The 16,127-nt window shown below is 42.3% G+C and overlaps 1 protein-coding gene across 1 annotated transcript in view; it reads right to left on the bottom strand.

Annotated features, from left to right (window-relative positions):
- The window catches only part of GRID2 (glutamate ionotropic receptor delta type subunit 2), a 1,023,752-nt gene that overhangs the window by 464,138 nt on the left and 543,487 nt on the right, over window positions 1-16,127 (bottom strand). Inside the window, exon 3 of the mRNA XM_073340701.2 lies at window positions 8,681-8,965. Coding sequence (XP_073196802.1) covers window positions 8,681-8,965 — 285 coding nt within the window. The remainder of the gene's footprint in view (window positions 1-8,680; window positions 8,966-16,127) is intronic.

The raw sequence follows: 16,127 nt of genomic DNA, 5'->3' as shown, positions 1-16,127 counted from the left end.
ATGACTTACACAGGAAAAAAAGTGCTCAGATAATTTTGGAGTGTGTTAAAGGTGAAGAGACTGTATTTGAAAAGAGTTAAACAATTCTGCTCTCAGTTACACTGCCATAAATGCAGAATCAATTCCCTGAACTAAATTGAATTGTTCCAGATTCATACTGAGTAACCGAGAACAGAATCCAACCTAACACAGAGTGGAAAATATTCAATCAGTTTAGAGAGCTGGTCTACTGCTTTTAGCTGCCCTTTACTGTACTGTGCACTGCAGGTATCCATAGAATGCTTTCCCATAGTGTCAGCACCAAATAGAGACTCAGCAGGGCTGGGAATTTATTTCCACTTGTTGTGCCACTTATTTGTTGGGTGATCTTGGGCAAGTCACTTCATTTCCATGTGCCTCAATTTCCCCATGTGCAAAAAAAAAGGGGGGGGGGATAATGCTGCTTACCTCCTTTGTACAGCACTCTGAAATCTATTGATTAAAACCCATATAGGAGTCAGGAACTACTATCATCACGATCTCCGTTGGGATGATCTCGGCCAGCTCATGCAGAAATGATAGTGAGTCTTTGACAGGCTGAGGTCCATGATCTTACTAATATTTGGCAAAATCCTTCATTTTTTAATTCTGTCAATGGTCTCACTATAATCATAAGAACGGCCATCCTGGATCACATGAATGGTCCATCTAGCCCAGTGTCCTGTCTTCTGACAGTGGCCAGTGCCAGGTGCCCCAGAGGGAATGAACAGAACAGGTAATCATCAAGTGATCCACCCCCATCACCCATTCCCAGCTTCTGGCAAACAGAGGCTGGGACACCATCCCTACCCATCCTGGCAAATAGTCATTGATGGACCAACCTCCATAGATTTAGCTAGCTCTTTTCTGAACCCTTCTGTAGTATTGGGCTGCACAACATCCTCTGGCAAAGAGCTCAACAGGTTGACTGTGCATTTTGTGAAGAAACACTTCCTTTTCTTTGTTTTAAGCCTGCTGCCTATTAAATAAGTCAGTTTTTGTAGTTTATCCATACCTATGAATCTGCCCAGGACACTTCCATCTGATTGCTCTGAATGTGTTCTGCTTCAATCACAGTTATTGACACTATGAGGGAAGCATCCTCTTTATCATAATTAGCTCCTGCTTGGAGATGTCTTCACAAGATGAAATGGAGTTATTTACAATTGACATTTTGAGCAACAACTCATAACTTTGCTGCTTCAGGGTTATGAACGTAGGGGCTGACACAATTCACGCTGTACTCAACGGGATGGTTCCCATGGAGTTGTAATGGGCTTTTTTGTCAGGCCCTACAAGGATTTAAGATGCTTTTCATGCACTAGACAATTTTACTCACGTTAATCACGTAACCAAAACAGCAGTTGTGTCATAGGAAGGAATATCCATTAATTGCTGCATCGGGGAATGGCCCAAGGCCAAATGAAGGCAAGGAAGGCACTTATTCCATTCATGTCAGTGATCTTTACATCACACCCACAGAAATAGATTTTTTTGCCTTAGATACACATATGTCCCCCACTCACCATAATATCGGAGCACCTCATAATTTATTGTATCTATCCTCACTACACCCCGGTGAGGTAGGAAAATTCCTTTATCCCCATTTCACAGCTTGAGAACTGAGGTACACCTATGGGAGTTGGGGGCCTTGGTGCTTCAGAAAATCCCCATTAATGCCTCACTATTTGGAAAACTATGGCCCCCGTTGACTTCCCCTGGTGACACAGGAAGTCTGGGACAGAGCAGGGAACCGAGCCTGGGCATGCCAGGTCCCAGGTGAACACCCTGACCCCTGAGTGATCCTTCCTCACTTCCTTGGACCATGTTCTGAATTACCAGGCAGGTAATTTGGGCTCGTTAAGTGAGGAGTTTTATGTATCACCAGGAGGGGGATATGCAAATAAAGGGACAGTTTCCTGTTTAAATCTACAAAAACAACGAGGAGTCTGGTGGCACCTTAAAGACTAACAGATTTATTTGGGCATAAGCTTTCATGGGTAAAAAACCACATGCCCAAATAAATCTATTAGTCTTTAAGGTGCCAACGGACTCCTTGTTGTTTTTGTGGATACAGACTAACACGGCTACCCCTCTGATTATAATGCTATTATATAAATCAGTGCTTTCCCCCTCATCTGCGATACTGTGCTCAAGACTGGTCACACAATCACAAAGAGGTTACTGTAGAATTGGTGGGAGTTCAGATATGAGCCACGAGAATGAGTAGGGGCATGGAAAAAACTCTGATAAGAAAAAAGATTAAAAAGAGTGGGACTGTTTACTTTTACTGAAAAGACAAATAAGAAGGGAAATGACAAACATATGCCAATAATGAATAGTTTAGAAAAGGTGCATCTAGAAATTCTGTTCTCATCTGATAATGCAAGAACAAGGGGACAATCACTTTGTATATTCAAAACTTCGAGAAGGAATTACATGTTCACAAAACTAGTCGTTAGAATGTGGAACTCACCGCCATGTGATGTTGTTGAAACCGAGCATTTAGAAAGATTCAAAGAGAGATTGGACATCTATATGGATAACAAGACTATTCAGAGTTATAGTAGAATGTATGTTTAAAAATTAGAAAGGACATAAAAATCTCAAACTTCAGGGTTTAAGTCAATCTCTAACTATTGGAAATTCGGAGGAAATACGCTTGGGTGGCAGATTATTCTAAATCTGCCTCCTACATAGTTTCTTGAACTTTCCTCTAGCGCCTTTAGTACTAACCACTGCCAGAGATAGGATAGTGAACTAGTAATTCCTGTGTTCCCGTGAGAAATCCAAGAAAGGTCACTGTCCTCAAAGTGGCTCTGGAGGGACATTGCTTGCTGGCTCTTCAGCCAACCACAGGCTTAGGTCTCTGGTCTCCCTGTGGCTCACTTTACATCTGATAAAGAGGCTCCTGCCTCATTTTATGTCTGGAAGTGACAGGGCACAGAATGAATTAACCTCAAACCTATAGCTAGTGGACAGACATCTACATTATAAAACTGTCACCACAGTGGGATTCTGAAACAGAGACTAAAGACATAAAGGATATGGAGCCTGAACTACCCTCTCAAACAGAATGCTGCAAAAACAGTGTGAACATTCTTTCTAATTCTCAACTACTACTTAATTGTAATGTTTCTTCCCTTTTTTATTCATGAATGTTTGTGTAAACAGATTTTTTGTTTACATGAACATTTGGGGGATGGCTCTTCTTCATGAGCATACTTAGGTTTAGATGTGAACAAGCATGTTAATTTGTGGAGAAGAATATTCACCATCTAAAACTCTTTGGAGCTGGGACTGTGTATTTATATGTGTGTGTACAGCACCTATTACAATGGGGTTCTCATATTGACTGGGACTGATAGCTATTTTATTATAAATAATTTTTTGCTATTCATCATTCTATATTGTCCTATTTTAAAAAAAATATCATTTAATCAGACACAAATTTGACAGCATATTACTGGGGTGACCAGTCAGACAGCATTAAATATGACGAGCATACAGCTGAATAGAATAAAAAGAAAAGGAGTACTTGTGGCACCTTAGAGACTAACCAATTTATTTGAGCATGAGCTTTCGTGAGCTACAGCTCACTTCATCAGATGCATACTGTGGAAACTGTAGAAGACATTATATACACAGAGATCATGAAACAATACCTCCTCCCACCCCACTCTCCTGCTGGTAATAGCTTATCCAAAGTGACCACTCTCCTCACAATGTGTATGAAAATCAAGGTGGGCCATTTCCAGCACAAATCCAGGTTTTTTCATGCCCCCACCCCCATACACACACAAACTCACTCTCCTGCTGGTAATAGCTCATCCAAACTGACCACTCTCCTTACAATGTGCATGATAATCAAGGTGGGCCATTTCCAGCATAAATCCAAGTTTAACCAGAATGTCGGGGGGTGGGGGGGTTAGAAAAAAACAAGGGGAAATAGGCTACCTTGCATAATGACTTAGCCACTCCCAGTCTCTATTTAAGCCTAAATTAATAGTATACAATTTGCAAATGAATTCCAATTCAGCAGTTTCTCGCTGGAGTCTGGATTTGAAGTTTTTTTGTTGTAAGATAGCGACCTTCATGTCTGTGATTGCGTGACCAGAGAGATTGAAGTGTTCTCCGACTGGTTTATGAATGTTATAATTCTTGACATCTGATTTGTGTCCATTTATTCTTTTACGTAGAGACTGTCCAGTTTGACCAATGTACATGGCAGAGGGGCATTGCTGGCACACGATGGCATATATCACATTGGTGGATGTGCAGGTGAACGAGCCTCTGATAGTGTGGCTGATGTTATTAGGCCCTGTGATGGTGTCCCCTGAATAGATATGTGGGCACAGTTAGCAACGGGCTTTGTTGCAAGGATAGACTCCTGGGTTAGTGGTTCTGTTGTGTGGTATGTGGTTGTTGGTGAGTATTTGCTTCAGGTTGGGGGGCTGTCTGTAGGCAAGGACTGGCCTGTCTCCCAAGACTTGTGAGAGTGTTGGGTCATCCTTCAGGATAGGTTGTAGATCCTTAATAATGCGTTGGAGGGGTTTTAGTTGGGATCTGAAGGTGATGGCTAGTGGCGTTCTGTTATTTTCTTTGTTAGGCCTGTCCTGTAGTAGGTGACTTCTGGGAACTCTTCTGGCTCTATCAATCTGTTTCTTCACTTCCGCAGGTGGGTATTGTAGTTGTAAGAATGCTTGATAGAGATCTTGTAGGTGTTTGTCTCTGTCTGAGGGGTTGGAGCAAATGCGGTTGTATCGCAGAGCTTGGCTGTAGACGATGGATCGTGTGGTGTGGTCAGGGTGAAAGCTGGAGGCATGTAGGTAGGAATAGCGGTCAGTAGGTTTCCAGTATAGGGTGGTGTTTATGTGACCATTGTTTATTAACACTGTAGTGTCCAGGAAGTGGATCTCTTGTGTGGACTGGACTAGGCTGAGGTTGATGGTGGGATGGAAATTGTTGAAATCATGGTGGAATTCCTCAAGGGCTTCTTTTCCATGGGTCCAGATGATGAAGATGTCATCAATATAGCACAAGTAGAGTAGGGGCGTTAGGGGACGAGAGCTGAGGAAGCGTTGTTCTAAGTCAGCCATAAAAATGTTGGCATACTGTGGGGCCATGCAGGTACCCATAGCAGTACCGCTGATCTGAAGGTATACATGGTCCCCAAATGTAAAATAGTTATGGGTAAGGACAAAGTCACAAAGTTCAGCCACCAGGTTAGCCGTGACATTATCGGGGATAGTGTTCTTGACGGCTTGTAGTCCCTCTTTGTGTGGAATGTTGGTGTAGAGGGCTTCTACATCCATAGTGGCCAAGATAGTGTTATCGGGAAGATCACCGATGGATTGTAGTTTCCTCAGGAAGTCAGTGGTGTCTCGAAGGTAGCTGGGAGTGCTGGTAGCGTAGGGCCTGAGGAGGGAGTCTACATAGCCAGACAATCCTGCTGTCAGGGTGCCAATGCCCGAGATGATGGGGCGCCCAGGATTTCCAGGTTTATGGATCTTGGGTAGTAGATAGAATATCCCAGGTCGGGGTTCCAGGGGTGTGTCTGTGCGGATTTGATCTTGTGCTTTTTCAGGAAGTTTCTTGAGCAAATGCTGTAGTTGCTTTTGGTAACTCTCAGTGGGATCATAGGGTAATGGCTTGTAGAAAGTGGTGTTGGAGAGCTGCTGAGCAGCCTCTTGTTCATATTCCGACCTATTCATGATGACAACAGCACCTCCTTTGTCAGCCTTTTTGATTATGATGTCAGAGTTGTTTCTGAGGCTGTGGATAGCATTGTGTTCTGCACGGCTGAGGTTATGGGGCAAGTGATGCTGCTTTTCCACAATTTCAGCCCATGCACATCGGTGGAAGCAGTCTATGTAGAAGTCCAGTCTGCTGTTTCGACCTTCAGGAGGAGTCCACCTAGAATCCTTCTTTTTGTAATGTTGGTAGGGAGGCCTCTGTGGATTAGTATGTTGTTCAGAGGTATTTTGGAAATATTCCTTGAGTCGGAGACGTCGAAAATAGGATTCTAGGTCACCACAGAACTGTATCATGTTCGTGGGGGTGGAGGGGCAGAAGGAGAGGCCCCGAGATAGGACAGCTGCTTCTGCTGGGCTGAGAGTATAGTTGGATAGGTTAACAATATTGCTGAGTGGGTTGAGGGAACCATTGCTGTGGCCCCTTGTAGCATATAGTAGTTTAGAAAGTTTAGTGTCCTTTTTCTTTTGTAGAGAAGCAAAGTGTGCATTGTAAATGGCTTGTCTAGTTTTAGTAAAATCCAGCCATGAGGAAGTTTGTGTGGAAGGTTGGTTTTTTATGAGAGTATCTATTTTTGAGAGCTCATTCTTAATCTTTCCCTGTTTCCTGTAGAGGATGTTGATCAGGTGATTCCGCAGTTTCTTTGAGAGCGTGTGGCACAAGCTGTCAGCACAGTCTGTGTGGTGTGTAGATTGTAATGGATTTTTTACCTTCAGTCCTTTTGGTACAATGCCCATCTGTTTGCATTTGGAATGGAAGATGATGTCTGTCTGTATCTGTACAAGTTTTTTCATGCAGTTGATAGATTTCCACTCCATACGGCTAAATGCAGTGCCTTGCATAATGACAGGTTTCAGAGTAACAGCCGTGTTAGTCTGTATTCGCAAAAAGAAAAGGAGTACTTGGGGCACCTTAGAGACTAACCAATTTATTTGAGCATAAGCTTTCGTGAGCTACAGCTCACTTCATCGGATGCATACTGTGGAAACTGCAGAAGACATTATATACACAGAGACCATGAAACAATACCTCCTCCCACCCCACTGTCCTGCTGGTAATAGCTTATCTAAAGTGATCATCAAGTTGGGCCATTTCCAGCACAAATCCAGGTTTTCTCACCCTCCGCCCCCCCCCCCACACACACACACAAACTCACTCTCCTGCTGGTAATAGCCCATCCGAAGTGACCACTCTCCTCACAATGTGTGTGAAAATCAAAGTGGGCCATTTCCAGCACAAATACAGGTTTTCTCACTCCCCCCCCACCCCACCCTTTTTTTTTTTTTTTTTTTTCAAAAAAACACACACAAAAACTCACTCTCCTGCTGGTAATAGCTTATCCAAAGCGACCACTCTCCTCACAATGTGTGTGAAAATCAAGGTGGGCCATTTCCCGCACAAATCCAGGTTTTCTCACCCCCCCACCCCTATACACACACAAACTCACTCTTGAGTTTGTGTGTGTATGGGGGTGGGGGGGTGAGAAAACCTGGATTTGTGCGGGAAATGGCCCACCTTGATTATCATGCACATTGTAGGGAGAGTGGTCACTTTGGATAAGCTATTACCAGCAGGAGAGTGAGTTTTTGTGTGTGTGTTTTTTTGGAAAAAAAAAAGGGGGGTGGGGTGGGGGGAGTGAGAAAACCTGGATTTGTGCTGGAAATGGCCCACCTTGATTTTCATACACATTGTGAGGAGAGTGGTCACTTTGGATGGGCTATTACCAGCAGGAGAGTGAGTTTGTGTGTGTATGGGGGTGGGGGCATGAAAAAACCTGGATTTGTGCTGGAAATGGCCCAACTTGATGATCACATTAGATAAGCTATTACCAGCAGGAGAGTGGGGTGGGAGGAGGTATTGTTTCATGGTCTCTGTGTATATAATGTCTTCTGCAGTTTCCACAGTATGCATCCGATGAAGTGAGCTGTAGCTCATGAAATCTCATGCTCAAATAAATTGGTTAGTCTCTAAGGTCCCACAAGTACTCCTTTTCTTTTTGCGAGTACAGACTAACACGGCTGTTACTCTGAAACCTGAATAGAATAGTTCACAACCTGAAGACGTAAGTTTGATAATAAGTTGTTAAATGTTCATCCAAACTGACTGAAAATACTTCTGCAAAAAGCAGGTTTGGTTTCAAAACAATTCATGAACAGAGAAAATGATGAAATTATTCAGATAATATATCAACTATAACTTGTCTAACCCTACTCTCAGTCAACCTGAGACGCAATCCCTCCAGAAATTGATTGAAACACACAGTTGGATAGAATGGGCTAATTTGCACTGTTTGTGTTGTACTTGTTCTGTTGACACAGGACTGGTTGTTCAGCACCTCTTATAAGCACTAAATGCACTCAAAGGTTAAAAAGAATGCCTCTCCTTTCTGCCCCTCCCCCTAACCCAAGTATCTATTTCTATATCTCTACTCAAGAAGTTTACCTGCAAGGCCTGCATTCACCAGAACCATTGCTGTTAAAATTTGTTTCTTGCTTACATTGCTATTTCAAATTCCTACTCCACAAAAGACTCCAGTACAACAAAAGATTTGCCCCTTGACAAAATTCTCGAAGTGTGAACTCATATATTCTATCTGCTAAATTGTCGTAATCTATTTGCACACACTGGCAAACAACAAAACTCATTAAAATCATTTACACTTCATAAACACAAGATAGAAGGCTAGATAAATTCTGCATTTAACTTTATCAAAGGAATTATCAAACAAAACCATAAAAATTGATAGCTTTTAGAAATAGATTTTTCTGGGGTTATGTGAAATGCTAACATCGCCATAAATGCTTATATGCAAAATGTAATGTAGTGGAAGATTTTAAAGATTTAATGCAATTGCTTTTAATATAATTATAGATTTGATAACAATCTCCCCCACTAAATAAATACTTACCATACTCGTTATCATAAAAAACAATGAACTTCTGCCAGGCGTATTCCGTAACCACCCTCAATATAACATCATTTAGATAGACGGGTGGGCGGACAGACAACGTGTAGTCATCATTTCGATTGCTCCTGGTGAGGCCACAGCCACTTCTTGGAGTCCCAGCTGTTGAACGCTGGATGAAGAGGTGAGGGATGTGCATGGCATCTGCCAAGGACTGCAGGGATCCCGCTGACGTACAGCCAATGGAGCTGACAAGGGCCAGGATGCCTTGGTTCATAAGGTCACATGCTGTAAGAAAAAACAGTGATATTCAAGATGACAAGGGCAGTTCAGGGCTCACAGCTCATTTTTCTGCTGAAACAAATAAATACTGAGAGCTGACATGCGAGAGCTTCAGTGAAGTAAAAAGAAGTTAGCATTTTGTAAATTCAATAATCTTGTTCATTGTAAAACAGTCCAATCTAAAATCTACCTTGTGCTATAAAAGTCAGGAGGCTTGTCTATTCATTTCAAACTGCCTTACCTATTATCACTACCAAGAGCAGTAAGACTGGTCCTTCCCCTGTCCTGGAAGTGAAACTCGGCTAGAACATAAACTTAATCTATAAATATAGCTTTTGGAAGACTCTTACAAACTAAACCCAACTATCAAAATAACTGGATTTTCTGGGGAGATAAACACTTTCCAAAGTCCAGTATGCCAGTTCTGGGAATAAGATATTTGCATTACACTTGCTGAATTTGACAGAATAACAGCTCAGACTAGCTGTCAACTTTTGAAGGCAACTGAATATAGTCATGCACATAAGCTTGTCCAGAAAGAACCCAAAATTGAATGGCTCTTGGTTATACAAGCACTGTACAGCATATGTGATCTAACTTGTCTATTTTAGTGTTTCAACTAAAAAAACCCACCATCTTGTAAATACAATTCAAAACTTGGGTCAGAATTTCTGCAAGCTTTCCCTCCCCACTTTTTGGAAAACCATGTTCATGCAAAAAGTAACACCTTGTAACTTATAGCCCAATTAATGAAGGCTGAGTTACAGCAGAAGTTCTGAATATTACACTAATGACATCCACGTGAATACCAAAGGTACTTATCACGATTAATGTTAATGCAATCAATCAATACAAAAGAATACATAATTTGGTCTGTAATTTTTAAGCATTACTCTGTGAAATAAAGCAGAGTGTGAAGTGTTTATTTAGTCTTTCTAATTGAGTTGAGAGCCAGAGCAAGGCAGCAACCCCAGCTTGTAACGAAATTCCCTGGAGCAGAAATCAGGGACAATTTTTTAAATGCCTAATTTGACATTGGCAAAACTACATGTGCAGTTACCCTGTATTTATACACGCAAAATAGAATTATGCAAGAATACACAATAGGTATTTACAGGTGCATATGTCGTACTTTAGGTGTGCAATTTTGTGTGCAGGTTTTGTGCATACAACCAGACAGGACACAAATGAAGAACATACATGTGAAAAAATTGGCCTTTAAAGTATTATTATGGCAGACATATTTTGTTTTCAGACCAGTTAGATCAGATTGTCATCCGCTTACATTACTCTACAAATAGTCTCATTGACCTCAATATAACTATTTATGGCATAAGGCACTATTCAATGTGAATAAGGTTATCACAGTCTAGTCCTTATAAATCTTACCAATGTAGCCAAGAGACTGTATGGGAGATCATGGACACAGAACTTTTTTCATATAAAATACATACATTTACCATGTAATATTCAGTAATATTCAAGATTACTTCTAAAAGAGTCAAAAGAAAATCACCGTGTATGTCAAAATAATATACCAACCAAGAAGTGACAATAAGGATTGAAGGAAGGGGTTATTCCATACTTCACATCACCAGACTTATCCATCTGAATTATTTCAGTATCCTACTTCACAGACAGGGAGGTCCCTCTGTACCGGGAAAAGTGTGGCTCTGCTGTGTAAAGTGGAGATGGATTTCCATGGAGCTATCACAGGATGCACATACCCAGAGGCAGTGCTAGCCTATTGGGGGCCCGAAGCAGGAATATTTCTCCCCACATACACAAACAACACATACTAAAAAAGTGAATGGGGGAACCACTTTAGTTGCATGGGGCCCTAAGCATCTGTTTCGTCTGCTTATGCCTCATGCCGTCCCTGCATGTACTCCTGAATGTCATGGAGTTCAGCTCTCTGGGGCTTCACTGCATAGCGGAGCACAAATGAACAAGTGAAGAAGGGCAGGGATGATGGCAAAGGATTCAATACTTCACAGGTTTTTTTGTCCTCCCTTCTATAATGGAGGCTTTTGGGGAGGCAATTGGGGCACTATGGTAAAGTAGCCTCCACAGAGTGGCTCCAAAGCACTGGAGATGGGGAAAATGATCCCTTCCCCTGTGTAGATGCCCAGAGTATAGCCTACTACTTGTGCTGGGTCCCAGCGTGGACGGAAGAGGCACTGTCAGGTTAAATTCAATACATTTTTAAACCATGAGTTTCCCTCCCTACACTACATTGTATTATTAAGAACCCAACAGCTTATTAAAGCTATTTTAAAAATAATCTTATTAACTATTTGCCTTTTATACTGCTTGTTAACTTTCTGCATGTCATTCATTTTGGACAATGATATAGACTAGTTAATGTTTCTTTTTACTCAGTTTCTAATCACTTTTCCAGTGCTCTTTTCATACACTGGGTAAATATTGTGATATCTAGAGTGGAAGTCCTGCAGGGAATGCTATTCCTTCAAAGATAAAAATGTCCAGTGTCATTAAAAAAATTATCCTCTATTTTTAGTTTGGAATTTTTTTTTTTAAAACTAAACTAATCTTTGCAGAAAAGGTTTATTTCAGTGCTGCTGAAGTTTAGGCCTAAATGGACCCGACAGCATCCCTTTAAATAAAATACGCCCTGCACCCACTCAGTCTCTCAAACATTAGTTTACAAAACACATCAGTGTCAGAGACAGTCTTACAGAAATCACCCTGAGGATCCTTCTCATGTCAGATGTCTATATTCCCAGGCACTCCTTATGACCAAAAAATAATCAGGAGACTCACTAATAATACTGCAAAAGAGGGGGAATTTTCACTGTGCACTGTGTTACTGAAACAAAGCAAAATAGGAGGGAAAAAAGCATACAATTCTATGATGGATTTATTCTGATGCTTCATGGGACCAAATCCGGCTCCTAGCATACAGCGTGAAAGAGCACCTGCAATCTGCTCACTCCAGGTCACTCTATTATGAATGGATTCAGAGTAGCAGCCGTGTTAGTCTGTATTCGCAAAAAGAAAAGGAGCACTTGTGGCACCTTAGAGACTAACAAATTTATTTGAGCATAAGCTTTCATGAGCCACAGCTCACTTCATCGGATGCATGAATACTCTTGAAGCTTGAGGATTGCAGTCACCCTCAAGGCTCCTGCTTCCCCAGTTACGCATACAAGGAATCATAGAATATCAGGGTTGGAAGGGACCTCAGGAGGTCATCTAGTCAAACCCCCTGTTCAAAGCAGGACCAATCCCCAATTTTTGCCCCAGATCCCAAATGGCCCCCTCAAGGATTGAACTCACAACCCTGGGTTTAGCAGGCCAATGCTCAAACCACTGAGCTATCCCTCCCCCCAAGGAGTGTATGTGGGTGTTGAGATGGGATGGTAATGCAGTCAATTTTGCTGACAAATGAACCTTCGCACCTCCAGTTAGTCTTACAAATTCTGATGAACTGAATGTACAGGCAGACGGTGGAGAAAGTCTTGTTATTTGGAATGTTCATTCTCTGCATCAGTCTCCCTCCGATTGAATTATTTTTTAGGTAGAGAGTTCTCTGCACTGTTTATACCCACATAAACAAAACCAAACCATTTCCTGGTGTCAAGACATTATACACACTCCTTACCCAGACATAACTCCCATTGGCTTCAATGGGAATTTTGCCTCTGTAAGAAGTGAAAGATTGTCAAGAAAAGATAATATATAGGGCTCAATGAAAAGCTCAATTAAAACTTTTTTCTGCGTACCCAAATTTTCTGTGGTAGTTTATCATTTCAGTAACTGCAGCACAAAAGCATCTGAAAAGCCTCTCTCCATTCCCTCCCAAGCTTGAAAAAAAATCAGCCAGTACTGTGCCCTACCTCTAAGTAAAAAGATTACACAAGGATTTTAAAAGCATCTTGTCATTCAAGACTCCTTTCATTTACTGTCACCACCTGAGAGGTAGTATTTTAAAGCTGATATCGAACCTATTCCTAATATGATCAAGCTACATTCTTTTACCATCAATACACCATAAACATCCCTATGTCTTTTACATCTTTCTTCAATATAGTAGAAATGTCAAATTCAAATGGACAAGTATACAATTCTATTAGAGGTGTGACAAAGTAAGCCTTAAAGAATACAGGATTAATAATAATATTTACATATCTAAAGAGTTGTACACATTAATTTACCCTCACAAGCACCACGTGGTGGATATATAACAGGATGGCCTGCCACATCTGTTCACTGATCAGACCCAGATGGGAAGAGGTCAAGTGACCCCTGTAAAGGGCTAAGAGAGCTCCGTAGAGAGATCTGTACCAGAAAGTTGGAGTAGAGCATGAGTCAGGAGAATTGAAGGGAAGGGTGGGTCTTGCTTTCAGCACTGAGGGAGGCAAGCCTCTAGGAGATGTAGCCAAGTTGGGCAGAGGAAGTACTTTTGTTTTTCATGTTTTGCCTCGTTTTATGTTTGAAGAAGAAAACTGAGCCTGTGAAGAGAATTGGGTGTGGCAGAGTCTCCTTCCAGGCATAGGCAGCAGCTAACTACAGGAAGCTCAGTCGCCCCAAACCTATAAGTCCAGTTCACCAATTGCCCTCTCCCCGACTTGGCACACACATGCCCAAGTCAAAGAGAATCCCCAATGAGCACCATGTGACACAGTGGCAGGGTGCTCTTAGCAGCAAAGGCCAACAAGCCAGAGTGGGTAGCCAGGCCCATGCCAGCACCTTGGGACATGATGGAGCCACCATTGCCTGGGGATAGTGCAAGGCCAGCTGGGCTTAGCTCACTCTGCAACCCCCCAGCCCCACAAGACAGGAGCTATCGCTTCCCGGGGTGAGTGCAAAGCTGGGCGGGATCACTCTCCTAGTCTCCCACCTTACCCTACAAACCCGGCCAAGATAAAGCTTGGCCCAATCTTATGGGAAAGGAGTGGCTGTTCTGAAACAAAACGCCAGAGACAGATTTGCAGACCACTGAATAGTGATCCAGATAGGCTCACCAAATCATGAGGCACTCAGAGCTCCACCCTGCACCACCCGACACCTTTTCAATAGCAGCGTAGCTATTAACTTTTACTCAGACCCCACCCCAAAGAGTATATGCACCCTCAGGTGGAACGATCACTTTCAATTAATTTCCCCTGGACGTCCCTAGCGGGGTGTGGGGCCTGGGACAAATCAACCTCCCTGCTAGTCTCCTTGCCATCCATCCGGCACGCCCCCCCAGGCTCGTCTTCCTCGCCATTCGCCTGCCTGCCCCTCACCTTCCCATTCACCTCCTCACCCTGCTTGCCCACCTGCCTCACCTCCCTGCCCGCCTCCTTACCTGAATATCAGGACAAATGGCGTCCTGATCATACAGTCAGACAGAACGTGGGACAAAGGGCTAAATATCAGGACAGTCCCAATTTTATTGAAGTGCGGGGCCCAGGACGGTCACCCCGATTTGCCCTACACATGGGACGGCCCTGCCTGTACTACAGCAGCCTTTCCACTGCTCCTCTCAGCTTGGCTCGCTCATCGGTCTGTAGGATTCACCTGACCCCTTCCAAGCTGGGACTAATAATTGAACAGGCCCTTGGCCCCCTCACCGGTAGAAGAACAGGCCACCCTGTTACAGGATGATATTAAAACGGGACATACCCCAAGCCACAACAAGTAAATTTATTGCAGTGTTTCTCGTTCTGTATTTAGAGAATACTGGAGTAAATGTCTATTCCTTACAGTGGGCCACTAAGTAAACAGTATTAATTACATGTAGCAGATGAGGAAATTGAGACACAGAGGTTAAGTGACTTGCCCAAGGCCACAGTGAGTCACTGGCAAAGCCATGATTCAAGAATTTCTGACTCCCAGTCTCACGTTCGTTCATCTAGAATATTCTGCCTCTCCATCCTCTAACAAAGGGAGACCACAATGGACTCACACTGTTTCTTCATATGCTCTAAAATGTCTCATTTATCCTGGAAAAGGGCTCTCATTTATCCTAGAGAGAGGAGCTGATTTATGCCATAGTAAGTAAATCGTTCATTGCCCCAAGGTCCCCACCGATAGAGACCCATAGAAGCTGAAGGCATTGGAACATCAGGGGGCACTGATGACAGTACTACCTCATCACTCTCTATTAACTCCCGTGGAGAACAAATAACTCTCTGCTTAAGAGTGAGTGTCTTCACTTTTGTAAGTAGATCAAAAATATTGGGGTAGGACCTTTGGAATCTCTACAGTTTAGTGACTCAGGCTCACCTCTAAGGCTAATCATATTTTTTAGTTTTCACACTAAGGCTATGGCTACATGACAGAGCTTGCAACTGTGCTGCTTCAGAACTGCTAGGGCAGGTGCTCTAAGCCGACGGGAGAGAACTCTGCCGTTCACTCCATTACTTCGGCCCCTGCGAGCAGCGGTAGCTATGTCAGCTCTTCATAGCTCTCCTGCCGACATAGCACTGTCCACACCGGCACATAGGTCAATGTTACTTACGTCGCTCAGGAGGGTGGCTTAGTCACACCCCAGAGCGCTATAACTTGTACCAACGTAACTGGTAATGTGGACATAGCCTAACTCTCAATCCTGCTATCATACAGACAGAACTTCCACCGTAGGTCCTTAATGAGTAAGCATTTCATTTTTTTATCATGCTGTTCATATTGTGTAGACCATTTATTTATTTATTGGTTGAAAATGCAGTAATTTTTAAAAAATATAATTTCCATATTATGAAAAATAATTTCTGAAAAGAACATAAACCTTGAGAAATTTACTGCTGCATTATAAGAACCTTTATGCTATAAGATAATCTGAAAATGTTGTCATATGTATACATGTTTATTATCTAGTTTTCAGATTTATCTTGGCTTTTCCAAAACACCTGAAGTTCACATAGTGGGCTGATTTCCAATAAAACTTAATCTTTGAGATATTCTTTTAAGTTGGAGCTTGGCACAGCTTCTTAAGGCACTAAATATCCAATTTTTATGTTCAATGCGTTGTTTTTTTGTTTTTTTTTTAATAAAGCGTAACCAATTTCATTTAAAATAAATAGCTAACATCTGGGCTGTCAGCTTGGGCTAAGTACTTTCAGCCTAACATGATTTAAAATAGCTGAATAAAAAAAAACCTTGAAAATTTGTGCTTTATATATTGGAAACAATGGCTACTGACTGCCAGAACTTAGCAACA

Source organism: Lepidochelys kempii, chromosome 4 (genome assembly GCF_965140285.1).
Source record: "Lepidochelys kempii isolate rLepKem1 chromosome 4, rLepKem1.hap1, whole genome shotgun sequence".
NCBI classification, from domain to species: Eukaryota; Metazoa; Chordata; order Testudines; family Cheloniidae; genus Lepidochelys; species Lepidochelys kempii.
This window is presented reverse-complemented; position numbering and strand designations above follow the sequence as displayed.